Here is a 16,406-nt window from a genome sequence, read left to right as displayed (position 1 = left end):
CAGCCCTTCAATCATACTTTAGATCAACTATTTTTTTAATATTTTATTATTTTTTTTATTTATTTGACAGAGAAAGAGGGAGAGAGAGAGAATGGGCGCGCCAGGGCCTCCAGCCATTGCAAACCAACTCCAGACATGTGCACCCCCTTGTGCATCTGGCTAACATGAGTCCTGGGGAATCAAACCTGGGTCCTTTGACTTTGCAGGCAAATGCCCTAACTGCTAAGCAATCCCTCCAGCCCATAGATCAACTACTTTAAAAGAGAGGCTAGGGAGATAGCTCAGCAGTTAAAGGCACTTTCTTGCAAAGCCTGTTGGACGGGGTATGACACCCTCCACCCCCGTACACATGTAAAGCCAGATGCACAAAGTGGCACATGCATCTGGAGTTCATTTGCAGTGGCAGGAGGCCCTGACACGCCCATTCTCCCTGTCTCACTCTCTCTGTCTCTGCTTGTGAATAAATACATAAGCCATTCAAAACATTTAAACAGTAAGAAACAAATTCAATATATAAATTTTAAAAGTATTTGTCATAAATGTGTTCCCAAAATAAGAGACAGTTGGTCCTAAATAGTCAGCCATAGCTTTTCTTGAAGCCACCCACCACCCACCACCAACGTGCATTGTGTGTCCAAAAGAACAACATTAAAATGAATGGAAAGAGGCTAGAGACATTTTTAATTCAATAAAAAGAACTTCTGGGGAAAGTTCTTTGTTCATGGAAATGTTCAAGCAGATATTTTCAGGACAGGATGGTTTTCCAGCATCACAGACTAAAGTTGGCCTAAGAAACCAGCAAAGGTCCTTCCTACAAAGTGAGTAAAATTAAATTACAGTGGGCGGCACATAAAAGACACTCGACAGATAATCTTCCCATCCTGAGTCTGCAGGTCGGTGATCACATAGATCAGATGTATTTCTGGAAGGGTAATTAGATACATTTCAGATCTTCAGAAACACAATTTTCTGAAACAGGGCCATTGGGAGGGAACGGCAAAGAGAAAGAAGGGAGGCATCTTCTCTGTCCGCAGCTCTTCCTCTACTTGGAATTTCAGCACCTTCAAGCAGTTACAGGTTTGGGTTTCATGCTATCCACTACCGCAGAAATAAGGACGCCTGCAGCCTTGGCTCCCTCCCTCAGAGCGTGCTCTACCTGCAAAGCACATCAGTTCAAGGACAGTCAGAGCCAATCCCGGGCTTAGCCCCTCCTCCCCTTCCTCTACCCCACCGTTCCCCTTCAAGACCCACCCTACCTGGAGTCTTTTCCTAAAGGAGGTGCCCTACACTAGCCTACATTCCCAAACACCCCAGAGCTGCAAGAGACCAAGAGAAGCTGGGGTTGCTGAAGACAGACACCCAGGGCCACAGGCTTCCTTTCCCCTGGAAGGCACCCACACTTCCAGTCCTTTCCCTTCTGCAGACACAGTCAGCACAGGGTCTGCCTATAGACTAGTGCCCAGAGGCAAAAAGAGAAAGAAAACAATCTCTACAGAGAATCGATTATAGCCACTGAGGCCCTCACTCAATAACAGAGGTCTGAGAGCCAGAGGAGGGAATTCACTTGGGCAAAACCGGATAGTGAATCAGGATCCACATTTAACACTTGTGCTTGGGCCTTGCAACCCCTAGGCCAGAGGTCTTCAGAGGGCCTCCTATTATGCCCTCCATCTTTAGGGTCTTTTTTTCTTTATTCTGTGTGGGAGGGCAGGGGGTAGGTGCATTCATATGGGTATGGGTGTGTGGGCACAGGTGTACGCGTGTGTGGAGGCCAGAGGTCAATGTCAGATGTTTTCCTTGGTTGCTCTCCACCTTGTTTTTGAGGCAGGGCTTCTCATGAACCTGGAGCTCAGGGACTCAGCTAGACGACCCAGCCAGCAAGCCCCGGGGATCCTCCTGCCTTCACCTCCCCGGCACTGGAATCATAGGTGCACATTACCACTCCGGGCTTCCGTGTGAGAGCTGGGGGTCTGAGTTCAGGTCCTCGCGCTTACATGGCAAGCACCTGACCCACTGGGTCCTCTCCTCAGCCCCTTGTGGTCTTGTGCTCACTTGCAAATGCTCATGAGATAGGCGGTCCTTCCTACCAGAACCCACCGTGCTCAAGTACAATGCCTCATGAGAATGAGGGCAGGTGCGTGTGAGGTGCAGAGTTTGGAGGATGAAGATGCAGAAAGCAAATGGGGAGGGGGTGGGGGAGGACCCTGCTCACTGAGAGTGATTCGCAGGGAGACCAACGGGGATTCGAGAAGCTAAGAAGCACAAAGAAGAAAAAAAGAGAAAATTGGCATTCCACCTTTAATCCCTTTTTTTTTTTTTTTCATGTATTTCAGAGGGACTAATATGTATTATCTCTGGGCCTTTAGGAAGAGTCAGCTATTAACCATAGAAGCTTAACTTGGTACAGATACTGAGGCTTTCAAGGCTCTTTCACGTGTACTGTGTATACTGCATTTAGTTATCACTGCCCTGTATGGGGCAGGGGGAAGATCACAGAGCCAAATGCATTACAAGCCAAGCAGGTAATAAGACTGGAGCCGGCAGGTGGCATGCCCACCTTCACACATCACACAGAGCAGAGGGCACCTGTCCTGGAATGCTGACCTAATGTTCTCAGCAGTTGGTTGAAAACCCAGATGATTTTCTGTAAATTTTCTGTATTTTTAATTATAGAAAAGTCAATAAGTAACTCAAATTTGAAAATAGGCTGGGAGGATGGCCAGTGAGTATGGCTGCTTGCCACACAAACGTGAAGGCCTGAGGAGAGGCACAGTAGTGCAAGCTACTTTGCAGTAGCAAGAGGCACTGATACACCCATTTATACCCCTTCATTCTCTCTCTCTCTCTCCCTCTCCCCCCCCCCAGATAAGTAAAATAATTTAAAAAAAAATTTAAAACAGCCAGGCATAGTGGCACATACCTTTAATCCCAGCACTTGGGAGGCAGAGGTAGGAGGATTGCCATGAGTTTGCAGACACCCTGAGACTACACAGTGAATTCCAGGTCAACCTGACCTACAGTGAGACCCTACCTCAAATAAATAAATAAACCATAAGGGCCAGAATCACCCTGAGTTCAATTCCACAGCACCCACAGAAAAAGCTGGGTACAGCCAGGTGTGGTGATTTACACCTTTAATCCCAGCACTCAGGAGGCTGAGGTAGGAGGATCACCCTAAATTTGAGGCCAGTCTGGAGCTACAGAGTGAGTTCCAGTTCAGGCTGGGCTACAGCGAGACCCTGCCTTGAAAGAGACAAAAATAAATAAATAAATAAATAAATGTTGAATGTGGCCACTCATGACTGTAACCCCAATACTGTAGGGAGTGATCAGAGAATCACTGGGGCTCACTGATCATCAGTGTGACTGTACTGCGCAGCTCCAGGGAAAAACTGTGTCTCAAGAAAACACATGAATGAGCAACATTCTCTTCTGGTCTCTGCATGGGTGTGCAACACACACATGCTGTACATCCATCCATCCATACACACACACACACACACACACTTAGCCAAGATGTAACCTGTGGGCTACTAGTCTGCAATTTTAATGGCAAAGTATCTACCCTGATTTATTCACACTTAATGTAGAAAGGAACAGTCTGGGCTGCAGAAATAGCTGTTGGTAAAGTGCTTGCCGCACAAGCATGAAGATCAGAATGCCATCCTCTGAACCCATGTGAAGAAGACGGGCTGGGAGAGTGCTCGTCATGCAAGCATGAAGACCTCAGTTTGGATTCCCAAAGCCCACACAAAATGCCAATAATTGTAGTTCATGACTAATCCCAGGGCTGCAGAGGAGACAGAGAACCTTTGGGGCTCACTGACTAGCTAGCCTAACCTAGTTGGTGAGCTCTGGGTTCAGCAAGAGACTTGTCTCAAAGAATAAGGTAGGGAGTGACTGAGTAAGACCTCCAATGTCAACTTCTGGCCACTGCATATACATGCATGCATGTGCACATGCACTTGCACATACACACACACACACACATGCATTTCTTTTTCATTTTTAAGGGTTTTTTATATATTGATTTTCATTTATTTATTTATTAGAGTCAGAGAGAGAGAGAGAGGGAATGGGTGTACCAGAGCCTCTAGCCACAGCAAACAAACCCCAGATGCATGCGCCACCTTGTGCATCTGGCTTATGCGGGCCCTGGAGAATCTAACCTGGGTCCTTAGACTTCTCAGGCAAGTGCCTTAACCACTAATCCATCTCTCCAGCCTGTTCTTTTAATTTATTAGAGACAGAGGGATGGAGAGAGAGAGAGAGAGAGAGAGAATGGGCCTCTAGTCACTGCAAACAAACTTCAGACGCATGCACCACCTTGGGCATCTGTCTTATGTGAGTATTGGAGAATCAAACCTGAGTCCTTAGGCCTCACAGGCAAGCACCTTAACTGCTAAACTATCTCTGCAGCCCACACGTGTGCATTTACAATTGCAGCACTAAGAAGATAGATACAGGTAGATCCCTGGATCTCACTAATTGATAGGCAAATTCCAGGCCAGTGAGAGAACCTGTCTCAAAAAAGAAAGATAGCCAGGCATGGTGGCACACACCTTTAATCCCAGCACTTGAAAGGCAGAGGTAGGAGGATCACCATGAGTTCAAGGCCATCCTGAGACTACATAGTGAATTTCAGGTCAGCCTGAACTAGAGTGAAACCCTACCTTGAAAAACAAACAATAACAACAACAACAACAAAAAAGGATAGACAGACAGTACTGCCAAGGAAACAGCACAACCTGAGGGTTGTCCTCTGGCTCATACACACACGCACGCGCGCGCGCGCGCACACACACACACACACACACACACACACACACACACACAGGGAATAGCCAGAAACAGAACAACTGAAGGAAGGAGAAAGCCACCCTAGTCGATGGCTGAGCTGGGATTCCAACAGATGAGCTTAATGCTTCTTCTCCCTGGGGAAATAGAGGTGGCAGTGCCTCCTGAACCACGCAGTCCTGTAGAAATAGAAGGCCCCACTAACAACACAAAATGCGATGAAAACAGCAGCTGCCACCCTGCTCACTGATGAGCCGGCACCACCCACCGCAGTCCCACGAGAACCCCAGGAGAGCAAGCAGAAGCGCACCTGCTGGCTCCTGGGCACGCCGTATCTGAGGTCATTGACAAAGTGCTCACAGTTGCCCTCGATCAGGCTGTACTGCACGATCTTGTTGACCATCTCCTTGGTCCGCTGCATGATCTTGTCCACAGGCAGGGGCAGGTACGTCCCGTCCAGCTTGTTGTTGATCTTCCACGAGCAGCCATGCAGCACATCCTCCAGGCGACTGTACTTGACAACTGCTCGGTTGCTGAAGATGGAAGTGATGCTGCCGACTTCAAAGTCCTCACCTAGAGAGCAAAGACAAACAAAATTTGGAAAGCTGCACAGAGGGGTGGGGACAGGCCCAGACAGCTCCACCTGAGACCTCCGTCAGCTTCTTCCCGAGGGCCTCGGTGTCATCAGCAACAAAGGGCCCAGAAGAGAAGACAGAGAGTTGGAGTAAATGGACCAAAAAGGACCAACTTTCCCAAGGAATAGTTCATCCTGCACTATGTTCTTGATTCTCCACCTCCACAAGATCTTGCACTAGTAACTCTAGAAATACCTTCTGGGGGGGGCCTGGACTGAATTGTATTGACCTGACCAAGTCCTGGAATTTGAGTCTTGCTTTCTAATCAAACTTCACTAATATCAACTCTCCTGGATAAGAGCCTGTCATGTTCATGATCACAATGATTTTACAACATGCCTCCATGTGTGGCCACGTCAGGGGCAGAGGAGGGCTAAGCAGATGGGACTCAGGATGGTGTCCACTCCCACCAGCGTCCACGCAGACCCCCATGGCCTTCACCAGTATTCAAATATGGATTTTGTTTTTCAAACAGAGCTCCATGACATTGAGATAAAGAAGCAAGTAAAAACTGTTGCTTCCCATGTTTGAGCCTTAGAAGACACAGGGACTCTAAGAGGGTCAGGAACCTGCCCAAGGCCAAAGAGACGATTTTGAAACTTCTCACACACAAAAATATGAAAAGATACATGTTTGAGGTGGTGGATATGCTAGTTACCTGCACGTGATCATCACACATAATATACATGTATCTGAACATCATATTCTACCTCAACAATATCTACCATCATTGTATCAATGAAAATCAAAACCACCTTTTTAAAACATTTTTCTGTTACAACCACTTGGCTATACAAGTATGTGTCTCCTTCTTTCTCAGGCATCCAAGAGCAGAAAATGTTGCTTATTTTGGGGCTGGGGAAATGTCTCAGTGGATAAGAAAGCAAGCTGCACCAGCATGATGCCCTGAGTTCAATCCCCAGTATTCATATAGAAAGCCAGGCATGGCCAGACGTGCCCGTGACCCAAGTGTTGAGAAAAGCAGAACCAGGAGGACCACCAAGGCTCCTTGGTCAGAAAGTCGAACCAAAAAACAGCATCTCCAGGTTCAGTGCAAGACTGTCTCAGGGAAACAAGAGGGAAGTGGGATAGAGGAGGCCCCCCTCACATCCTCCACCACATGCATCTGTGCATACACTGTCTACACATACTCCAAAAAAAATGCTCCTAGACTGGGAAGATGGCTCAGTGATTTAAAGACACTTGCTTGCAAAGCCTACCAGCCTGAGTTCAATTCTCCAGTACCTATGGAAAGCCAGATGCACAAAATGGTACATTCATCTGGAATTTGCAATGACAAGAGGGCTCTGGTATACCCATTCATATTCTGTATGTCTTTCCCTCTTCTTGCAAATAAATAAATAAAAGATTTTAAGATGTTTCTTGTTTAGTTCTGACACATTCCAGGAAAAGCTACTGATATTACAACAGTGGTCCAGCACTCAGGAGCAGGGATGGCAGAACCTTTTTTTAGAGGAAGATCTAATGGCAGGGGTGTAACTCTTGACCATCTACTCAGTTATATACGAGGAGGGGAACACTCTTGGACACAGTCTGCAAGGTGAATTTTCATGTTCTTTTATTAGACAGGAAGTGGATGGAGTAGGACAGGAGAAGAAAAGGAGGATTCTACTATACAGGAAAGGCCCAGCAAGGTAGAAGATGGGGCCACAGGGAGAGCATCCAGAAAACAGAGTTGCAAACAAGTTGGAGCCAAAGACCCTTGGTGGTGCCCTTATGTAATACCATTTTGAACTAGCAATAGTCACAGAGATACAAAACTCAAAATGCATCCACGTAAATAACAATGTCCCCCACCCCCTAGGTCTACTGGGAGTGTCCCTGGCACCAGTAGCCATGGTTCTGGACATTCAACTTCAAGCTGTGTCACATTCTGCTGTGATCTCCCTCCTACCACCTGGCCTCCCGTCAAGTCTCCCCTAAGCTTTCATCAACCACAAATTCAATGTCAGCCTTGTGGGAATGCTGCTTTGAGGAGTGAAATGAGCACTGTGTGCATTTAGCTTGAAGCAGCCTGGAGCACAATAGAACAGGACAGGAAGGTATCAAGGATGAACAGAAAACTAGAAACAGCATTTGAGGACAATAGGAAACAAGTGGCATATAAGTGTCTTCCCCATTCCCAAAGTACCCTCAGAAGTGTGAGGACGGACGCAACAATGGTAACAAAGGGAACTCCACATTCATGTCCCTCTTAGGGCTGGACACACGGTGATGACTGGTGAACAGAGACCAAAGCCTATTATGTAGTAAATAAAGGTCCAGGCATGTTCTGCTAAAGAGGGACGCTGCGGAGGAGCATGGTGACTGGCTATATTTCTGTTTACTTTGTTGACTTCCATATCAATATTTCAACAGCGTATCCACTCTTACTCGGGGGAGCCAGATGGACCACGCAATCATCTTCCACATAGATGGCCCAGTGTTCATAGCCGATTCGAAAAATCTCAATCAGGTCTCCAGGTCTGGGTCTTGGTTTGCCCTGTGGTGGGGAAAAAAGCGAAAGGTAAACTCCACACGCCCAAGGAATTCCACAGACCTTGTCTGGAGATCACCTATCCGGCTCAGCAAAATGTAAGTCCGTGTGGATCTCTGAGGTTCAGCACTGGGCAGAAAGACCTCACCTAAGCCCTCTCTTCCCACGGAAGACCACAGGGTGTCCTGCTCCTGCTACAGTACACGCTGCCACAAGTACTGAGGTTGCCTGTGCCAGCGACCAACATTCAAATGTACCAATGTGCGCCTTGTTCCACTCACTGCCCCTTGGAAGTGGACCTGTTTAAGCTTCCAGGGTAGAGAGCTCCGAGGGCCACTGCAAGGGGAAGGGGTCCTCCTGAGGTCTCGGGCGGGGTGGGCAGGATGCTGGCCGTACTGAGATGGGAGGGTACCTGGGAGAGCTCTGCCTTGACCCTGACTCCTCAGCCCCACCCATCTTGCAGCCTTACCTCTCTGGAGCACATCGTCACAGGATGATCAATTTTCAAAGGTCTGTTGCCCTCCTGGCACCCTGCTTTCCTCAGCAAATCCCCTAGATGGCCCACCTAAAAGTGCCCACTTTCCCATGGGCCCAAACCAGTGGCTGGACACTCCAGCCCTGACTGCACAGTAAGGACACACCAGTTGCAGCCCAACAAAAGTCGGTGTCCTTCCCTGGGTGCTCCCCCTCGGTCCTGGGGCACCCTATACAGTGTCCTCACATTTTTATAGACAGTCTTTCATCATAATGATTCTCCAAACGCTTCCTGTTTAACCTACTATGTGGTTTGGATCTACTCACTGGACCCAGACTGCTGACAATATACTGGCTCTCAAAGAGGCTTGGACAAGAGAGAGTGATCATCGAGCAGGTAATGCGTGTGTGCATGAGTATGCATGAACGTGGGTGTGTTTCAAGGACAGACATAGAGAATGAGAATATACATAAAGGAGTAAATATGCCATTGGGAATATGAGGGACTTCCACGTTACTAAAAACAGTTACTGGGGGGGGGGGGTCTGAGGAAATGGCTTAGTGGATAAAGTACATGCCACAAAAGCGTGAAGACCTAAGTTCAGATCCCTAGCACCCATACAAAAGGTGGGTGCAACAGCATGTGCCTATAATCCCAAAGCTAGGTGGTGGTACCAGGATCCCTAGAGCTTTCTAGCTAGCTGGTCTAGCCAAAGAAGTGGGCTCTAAGTTTAGCAAGAGACACTGTTGACGAAGGGAGACAGTACTTAAGTGTCGGGAGCCGCGGGGGCGCTGCAGTTGGTATTTGACTTCGGGAGCTACAGGTGGTCTTTAATCTCTTATCCTACAGCCTAGGTGAGAAGGCAGCCCAGGTGAAATAACGCCAGGCATTACTGAACATAAGGCACAGGCACCTGATAGAGGGGCGTTACCACATGGCCCTGGCACGGGGGCATTGTCTTCTGTATATAAGCTTGTGTCTGCCTGAATAAACCTGAGCCTTGATCAGAACTTGTCTTGGCTCCATTCCTTGTGTTCTTGTCTCAGAACCATTCCCACTCCCCCTTCGGGGTCTGCTTCGACCTTCGTGCTGCAGGCCGGCACACTTAAGCCTTGAGGAAGGAGGCAGAGGTCAAGGAAGGGCGCCACCTCTCTTTGTAGAATGTGGAATGGGCCAGCCCCCCACCTCAGGAACTGCAGTTTCACAGACTGAAGACACGTCCATCACTGTAGGCAATGTGTAGAAAGAAGTCTTTGTGGTGTTGCTGGTATAGCTGGCCCATAGTGGCACTGGTGAATGGAATGACTTTGTTGGCAAAGACAAACCAGGCATCCTCTGAGATGAGTTCCCATCTGAATCAAGAAGTAGAACTGACCAGCTGTGAGATCACAACCACCAGGTACCGCTTTTTGTCCAGGTCTCCTAGCTGAACCTTGGGAACCATTTCTATTATCACTGGACAGGTGTGAGTATTTATGTTAGATCTTCTTTTTTATCATACATATATATATATATATATATATATGTATATATACATATATATAATTAATATAATTATAATATATATTATAGAATATATAAATTATATATAAATTATATATAAGATATAAATATAAATTTTAATATCAATATTAAATATATTTAATTTTTAATTATTGGAGAGAGAGATAGAGGCCGAGGGAGGGAGAGAGGGAGAGAATGGGCGTGCCAGGGCCTCCAGCCACTGCAAACGAACTCCAGATGCATGTGCCCCCTTGTGCATCTGTCTTACATGGGTCCTGGAGAATCGAACCGAGATCCTTTGGCTTTGCAGGCAAATGCCTTAACCACTAAGCCATCTCTCCAGCCCTCTGTTAGACATTCTTATCCTCAGATGCACCTCTTTGTTCACAAACTTCATTCTCCAGAACTGGGCTGCGCCGAGCCAGGTTGAGGGAAGTGGGGTGAGGGAGCTGGGTCAGGGGATGATGCGCAGACAGAGTCCTAACATAGTGTTTTGTTTTATCCATGTTGCAGCAGAGCTCAGATAGAACACGTTTTGCTTAATTATTCTCTTGATTTTTTTTCAATATTGATTTGGATATTTTGGGTCCTTTACTTTTCCATATAAATTTTAGAATCATTTATTTTATCAATTTATACCAAACAAAAAGAACTAAAAGCCTACTGTTATTTTAGAGAAATGTCACTTATTTATAAATGTTAAAGACTGATACATTAGTATTACAGCATTTTCCAATGCACAAACATAAAGTAACTTTTCATTTAAAATTTTAATCTCAGGCTGGACGGATGGCTTAGTGGTTAAGGCGTTTGCCTGCAAAGCCAAAGAACCCTGGTTCGATTCCCAGGACCCACATTAGGCAGATGCACAAGGGGGCACATGCATCTTGAGTTCATTTGCAGTGGCTGGAGCCCTGGCGCACCCATTTTCTCTCTCCCTCTTTCTCTGTCAAATAAATAAAAATAAACAAAATTTTAATCTCACTTTGCCAACACTTGGTAGACTTCATAATACTACACTTATTCCTGAGTGCCTTTATACTACTGTGAATAAAATTATTTTTAGTTCATTGTCATATGACTTGTAGCTAGAATACAGAAACAACACTGATTTTTGGACATTAATCTTCTAGCCTGCCTCCTTGCTGAATATAGTGATTATAATAGTTTTAAGTACATGTTTATAGATAACTGAGGTCTGTCGACATTCATTGATTAGAAGTGATTAAGTGAAAATCCTTGTCCAGATTCCAATCTAGTCATTCAATAGTAAGTACATTAGTTGCAGGGTATTCAGATTTCCTTTTTCCAGGCTAAAGAAATTCTCTCAGTTAGGTATTCTTTTTTTTTTTTTTTTTTTTCTTTCCACGTTTCATGATCCATTGCTTAGGTTGCCATACATGCAATGGGTTTCACTGGAGCATCTTCACCCCCAGCCCTGCCCTCCCCCCAGCTGGTTTCCTCTCTTCCTGCCGTTAGTCCCCCTTCTGCTTTCCCTTTACATGTATTCCATTATCCTGTTTTTTACCCCCATTAAGATCTCTTCCTCCTCTTTCATGATCCCTTTTCTAGTTTCATGTCCTATAAAAATACAAACACAGGGCTGGAGGGATGGCTAAGAGGCAAGGCAATTGCCTCTGAAGCCTTAGGACCAAGATTCAATTCCCCAGTATCCACGTAAGCCACATGCACATGGTGGCACATGCATCTGGGGTTTGTTTGCAGTGGCTGGGGGTCCTGGGGCACCCATTCTCTCTCTCTCTCTCATAAATAAACTACTTTAAAAATACACACACACATATACATATATGTCTAGATTCTGCATATAAGATATGTAATATTTGCATTTCTTAGTCTAATTTATTTCACTTAACATGATTTCAAGTTATATCCATCTTCCTGCAATTTTCATGATTTTTTTTTCTTTATGGTTGCATAAAGTTCCATTGTATATATGTATCACATCTTCTTTATCCATTCATCTGTTGATGGACATCTAGACTGGTTCTGTTTCCTGGCTATGGCGAATGTGGATGTGCAAGTATCCCTGAGGTGTGTCGACTTATCCTTCAGGTGTATACCCAACAGTAGTATAGCTGGGTCATAAGGCATCCTATTTTCAATTGTTTCAGGACCCGCCTAGCTGATTTCCATAGAGGCCGCAGAAGTTTACATTCCCACCAGCGGTGAATAAGAGTTCCTTTTCTCCACATTCTCACCAGCATCTGTCGGTGATAATAGCCATCCTGACTAGGGTGAGTCAGAGTCTCAAAACACTTTTAATTTGCATTTCCATGGGGGATAAGGCTGTTGAACATTTTTTCAAGAACTTATTGGCCAGGGCTGGAGAGATGACTTAGCAGTTACATTGCTTGCCTGTGAAGCTTATGGACCCAGGCTCAACTCCCCAGAACCCACATTAGCCCGATGCTCAAGCTGACACACGTACACAAGGTCATACATAAGCACAGGGTGGCGCAAGCATCTGGAGTTTGAATGCAGAGGCTAGAGGCCCTGGGGTGCCAATTCTTTCCCTCTTGCTCACTCTCATAAAACAAGATTAAATTAAATTAAATTACAAAGTATTGGCAGCCAGGCATGGTGAGGCACACCTTTAATCCCAGCACTCAGGAGGCTGAGGTAGGAGGATCACAGTGAGTTCAAGGCCACCCTGAGGCTACATAGTGAATTCCAGGTCAGCCTGGGCTACAGCAAGACCCTACCCAACACCCGCCCCCCCCCCGAAAAAAAAGTATTGGCCATTTCTATTTCTTCTTTAGAGAACCATATATTCAATTCACTAGCCTATTAATTAATTGGATGCTTTGGGGTTCTTTATATATCCTGGATATTAATTCCAAGTCTATTGATAGTTGACAAAGATATATTCTCCATTCTGTGGTCTGTGTCTTCAGTCTGCTAATGTTTTCTTTGGCTGCAAAAGCTTCTTAATTTCTTGCAATCCTATTTGCCAATTCATGGGGTTATTTTCTGTGCTGTTGGGAGTCCTGTTCAGACAATCCCTGCCTGTGCCTGTATCTTGAAATGTTTTACCTATGCTTTCCTCTAGCAACTTCAAAGTTTCAGGTAGTACAGTAAGGTCTTTGATCCACTTTGAATTAATTTTTGGACAGGTTGAGAGACTTTGATCTAGTTGAATGCTTCTGCATGGGGAAACCCAGATTTCCCAGCACCATCATTAAAGGGACTGTCTTTTCCCCAATATATGCAGTTGACAGCTTTGTCAAAACTTAGGTGACTGTAACTGTGTGGGTTTATTTCTAGTTCTGTGAAGAATATCACTGGGGGCTGGATGGATGGCTTAGTGGTTAAGGTGTTTGCCTGCAAAGCCAAAGGACCCAGGTTCAACTCCCCAGGAACCCACATTAGCCAGATGCACAAGGGGGCATATGTGTCTGGAGTTCATTTGCAGTGGCTGGAGGCCTTGGCATGCCCATTCGCTCTTTGTCTTTCTCGCTCCCTCTCTCTCTCTCTCTCTCTCTCTCTCTCTCTCTCTCTCTTTCTCTCCCCCATCCCTTTCTCTGTCAAGTAAATAAATATAAAACATTTTTTTAATATATATATATATATTTTAATTTTTATTTATTTATTTATTTATTTGAGAGTGACAGACACAGAGAGAAAGACAGATAGAGGGAGAGAGAGAGAGAATGGGCGCGCCAGGGCTTCCAGCCTCTGCAAACGAACTCCAGATGCGTGCGCCCCCTTGTGCATCTGGCTAACGTGGGACCTGGGGAACCGAGCCTCGAACCGGGGTCCTTAGGCTTCACAGGCAAGCGCTTAACCGCTAAGCCATCTCTCCAGCCCAAAACGTTTTTTAATAACAAAGAATGTCATTAGATTTGGCTGAATTGCTCCCTTGATTAATATGTTGTGGCTGATTGTTTCTCTGCTTTTGTCGGATCACTGTTCATTCTTTACTTTCCCCCTTTTAGTATCACGGATTCTCTCAACTGTGCTCAATATGGCAGAGTCCATCTTAGTGCCTTGTTCAGACAGTCCTGTCATGAAATTCATGATGTCTTGTGCTCTCATGATTGAAAATGCCTTTTTTCCTCCTGTATTCACATAATTCCTCTAAGTATCTTCTGTAATACTGACTTGGTGGTCATGAACTGCCTTAGTTTGTGCTTGCTTTCAAGTATCCTTATTCCTCTATCACCTTTCAAAGATGCCTTTCTCAGATGTAGCGGTCTCAGCAATTAACTTGATGCACAAAGTGGCACATGCATCTGGAGTTCGTATGCAGCAGCTGGAGGCCCTGGGTTTTGAAATATATCCTTCTCTGATCACTTGTCTTTGAGGATTGCTGTTGAGAGAAATATTATTCTGATGTTTCCACTTTTGTAAATGAGTTGAGGTTTTTACCTTTTAACATAATATTGTTCCTTTACTTTGTATTTTTTGACATTTTGATTAGTATGTTATGGAGATTCTTCTCTGGTTGTGTCTACTCAGAGTTCTAAATGCCTCTTAAGTTTGGATGTCTATTTCTTTCCTAGATTTGGGGGGGGGGTTGTTATAATAATATGCCTTTTACATTTATCTTAACTCATTCTATTATCCAATGGATTCTTAGGTTTTTGTTTCTTTGGGGAGGTTTTCTGGGGGTTTTGTTGTTGTTGTTTGTTTTGGGGTTTTTGTTTTGTTTTGTTTTGTTTTTTTAGAGGCAGGGTCTCATTCTAGCCCAGGCTGACCTGGAATTCACTCTGTAGTCTCAGGGTGGCCTTGAACCCACGGCAATCCTCCTATCTCTGCCTCCCAAGTGCTGGAATCAAAGGCATGTGCCACCATGCCTGGATGGATTCTTAAGTTTTATCTGTTGATCATATAGCCCAGCCTTGGATGTTGTGGCCATGATGATTTTTTTCCTTAATTATATTTAAATGCAGGATATTATCAACTTTTTCCTCCATCTCTGACATTCTTTCTTCAGTTGGTCAAACCCCACTGGTGATGCATTCCACTGTTTTTTATTTGACTTCAACATTTCTGTTTATTTTATTGTCAAAAATTTCAATTTCCTTGCTGAATCTTTCTTCCATGTTGCTGCCATTCCTCTCCAGGTCCTGGCCTGAATTCACCTCCTTGTTTCTATCCTCTTTCAGGTCATTGATCATTATTCACCAGAAAACTTCTAAATTTTCATCTGGCTTTTTACTCATTTCAAGTAACTTTGAGTTCAGTAGTTGAAGAATTATGATCTTTTGGAAGAATACTTTGCCTTGTGTTTCATGTTTCTTGCACTTCTCTGTTTTGAGTTGTTCATTTCTTGGTTGGGCAATCTCCTCAGGACTGGACAGAGTCGTTTTACTGATCAACCCAATCTTGAAGGCTTAATTCCCAGTACCACTCACTGAGGAGGAAGCAACTGCTGTAGCAGCAACACCAAACCATACAAGATCCAGAAATGCCCTTAAAATTATTACAGCTCACTAATACATCACCCATGAGCATAAAAACTGAAAATGAAGAACTCTAGAATGTGCTATCAGGTTAAAAATTATTAAGAGTAGCAGGTGTGGTGGCTCATGCTTTTAATCCCAGCCCTCTAGGGGCTGAAGGAGGGTTGTTGTGAGTTTGAGGCCAGCCTGAAGCTACAGAGTGAGTTCCAGGTCAGCCTGGGCTAGAGTGAGATTCTACCTCAAAAAAAAAAAAAATTATTTACAGTAACTGTGGAAATAGTGAATGAATGAGAATGTGGGAGTGATGCAGGGAAAGAAAAAGAACCAGACAAAAGAAAAAGAATAGTAAATACATGAAAGGAGAAAAAAGAAGAGGAAGAGAAAAGAAAAAAAAGATTTTAAAATCAAGAAGAAGGGCTTCAGAGATGGCTTAGCAGTTGAGGTGCTTGCTTGCAAAGCCTAAGAACTCACATTCAAATCTCCAGGTCCCACCTAAGCCAGACACACAGTGACGCAAGCGTACAATGTCACACATGTGCACAAGGGGTGTACGCATCTGGAGTGTGTGCACAGTGGCTAAAGGCCCTGGCACACCCATTCTCTCTTTCTGTCTTTTTCTCTCCCTCCTTCTTTTCCGATCTCTCTCTCTCTCAAAATTAAAAATAAAAAGCAAGAATAAAAAACAACCAAAGACTTTTAATAGTTTAAAAGTTCACAAACAAAATTGGAGAAATTTAATAAATGCTATTAAATTAAAATGTAGAGGTAATTAACCAAAAAAAAAAAAAAACTCAATAAGTTAAGTCAAGGTACAACTAAATAGAAAACAGGGAGGAAAAAACAGAGAACAAAAAAAAAAAAGTAACTGAGGAAAAGAACGAAATTGCCCAAACAGAAAATGCAGAAACAAAACTAAATAAATATATAGAGTGGAATAACAAAAACATTTTAAAAAATTTAGGGGAACTGGAGAGATAGCTTAGTGGGTAAGACACTTGGCTGTGAAGGCTGACCCAAGTTCAGGTCCACAATACCCACATAAAGCCAGATGCCCCAAGTGGCACATGCATCTG

At 44.6% G+C, this 16,406-nt stretch overlaps 1 protein-coding gene across 1 annotated transcript in view; it reads right to left on the bottom strand.

Annotated features, from left to right (window-relative positions):
• Window positions 1-868: 868 nt before the first annotated feature.
• The window catches only part of Plaat5 (phospholipase A and acyltransferase 5), a 35,499-nt gene continuing 19,961 nt past the window's right edge, over window positions 869-16,406 (bottom strand). The window contains exons 5-7 of the mRNA XM_045137576.1: window positions 7,827-7,935; window positions 5,108-5,370; window positions 869-1,156 (exon numbers count right to left, since the gene is read on the bottom strand). Coding sequence (XP_044993511.1) covers window positions 1,064-1,156; window positions 5,108-5,370; window positions 7,827-7,935 — 465 coding nt within the window. The 3' untranslated portion in view covers window positions 869-1,063. The remainder of the gene's footprint in view (window positions 1,157-5,107; window positions 5,371-7,826; window positions 7,936-16,406) is intronic.

Source organism: Jaculus jaculus, chromosome 1 (assembly GCF_020740685.1).
Source record: "Jaculus jaculus isolate mJacJac1 chromosome 1, mJacJac1.mat.Y.cur, whole genome shotgun sequence".
NCBI lineage: Eukaryota > Metazoa > Chordata > Mammalia > Rodentia > Dipodidae > Jaculus > Jaculus jaculus.
Note: the sequence above shows the minus strand (reverse complement) of the source record. Positions and strands in the feature narration are given on the sequence as shown.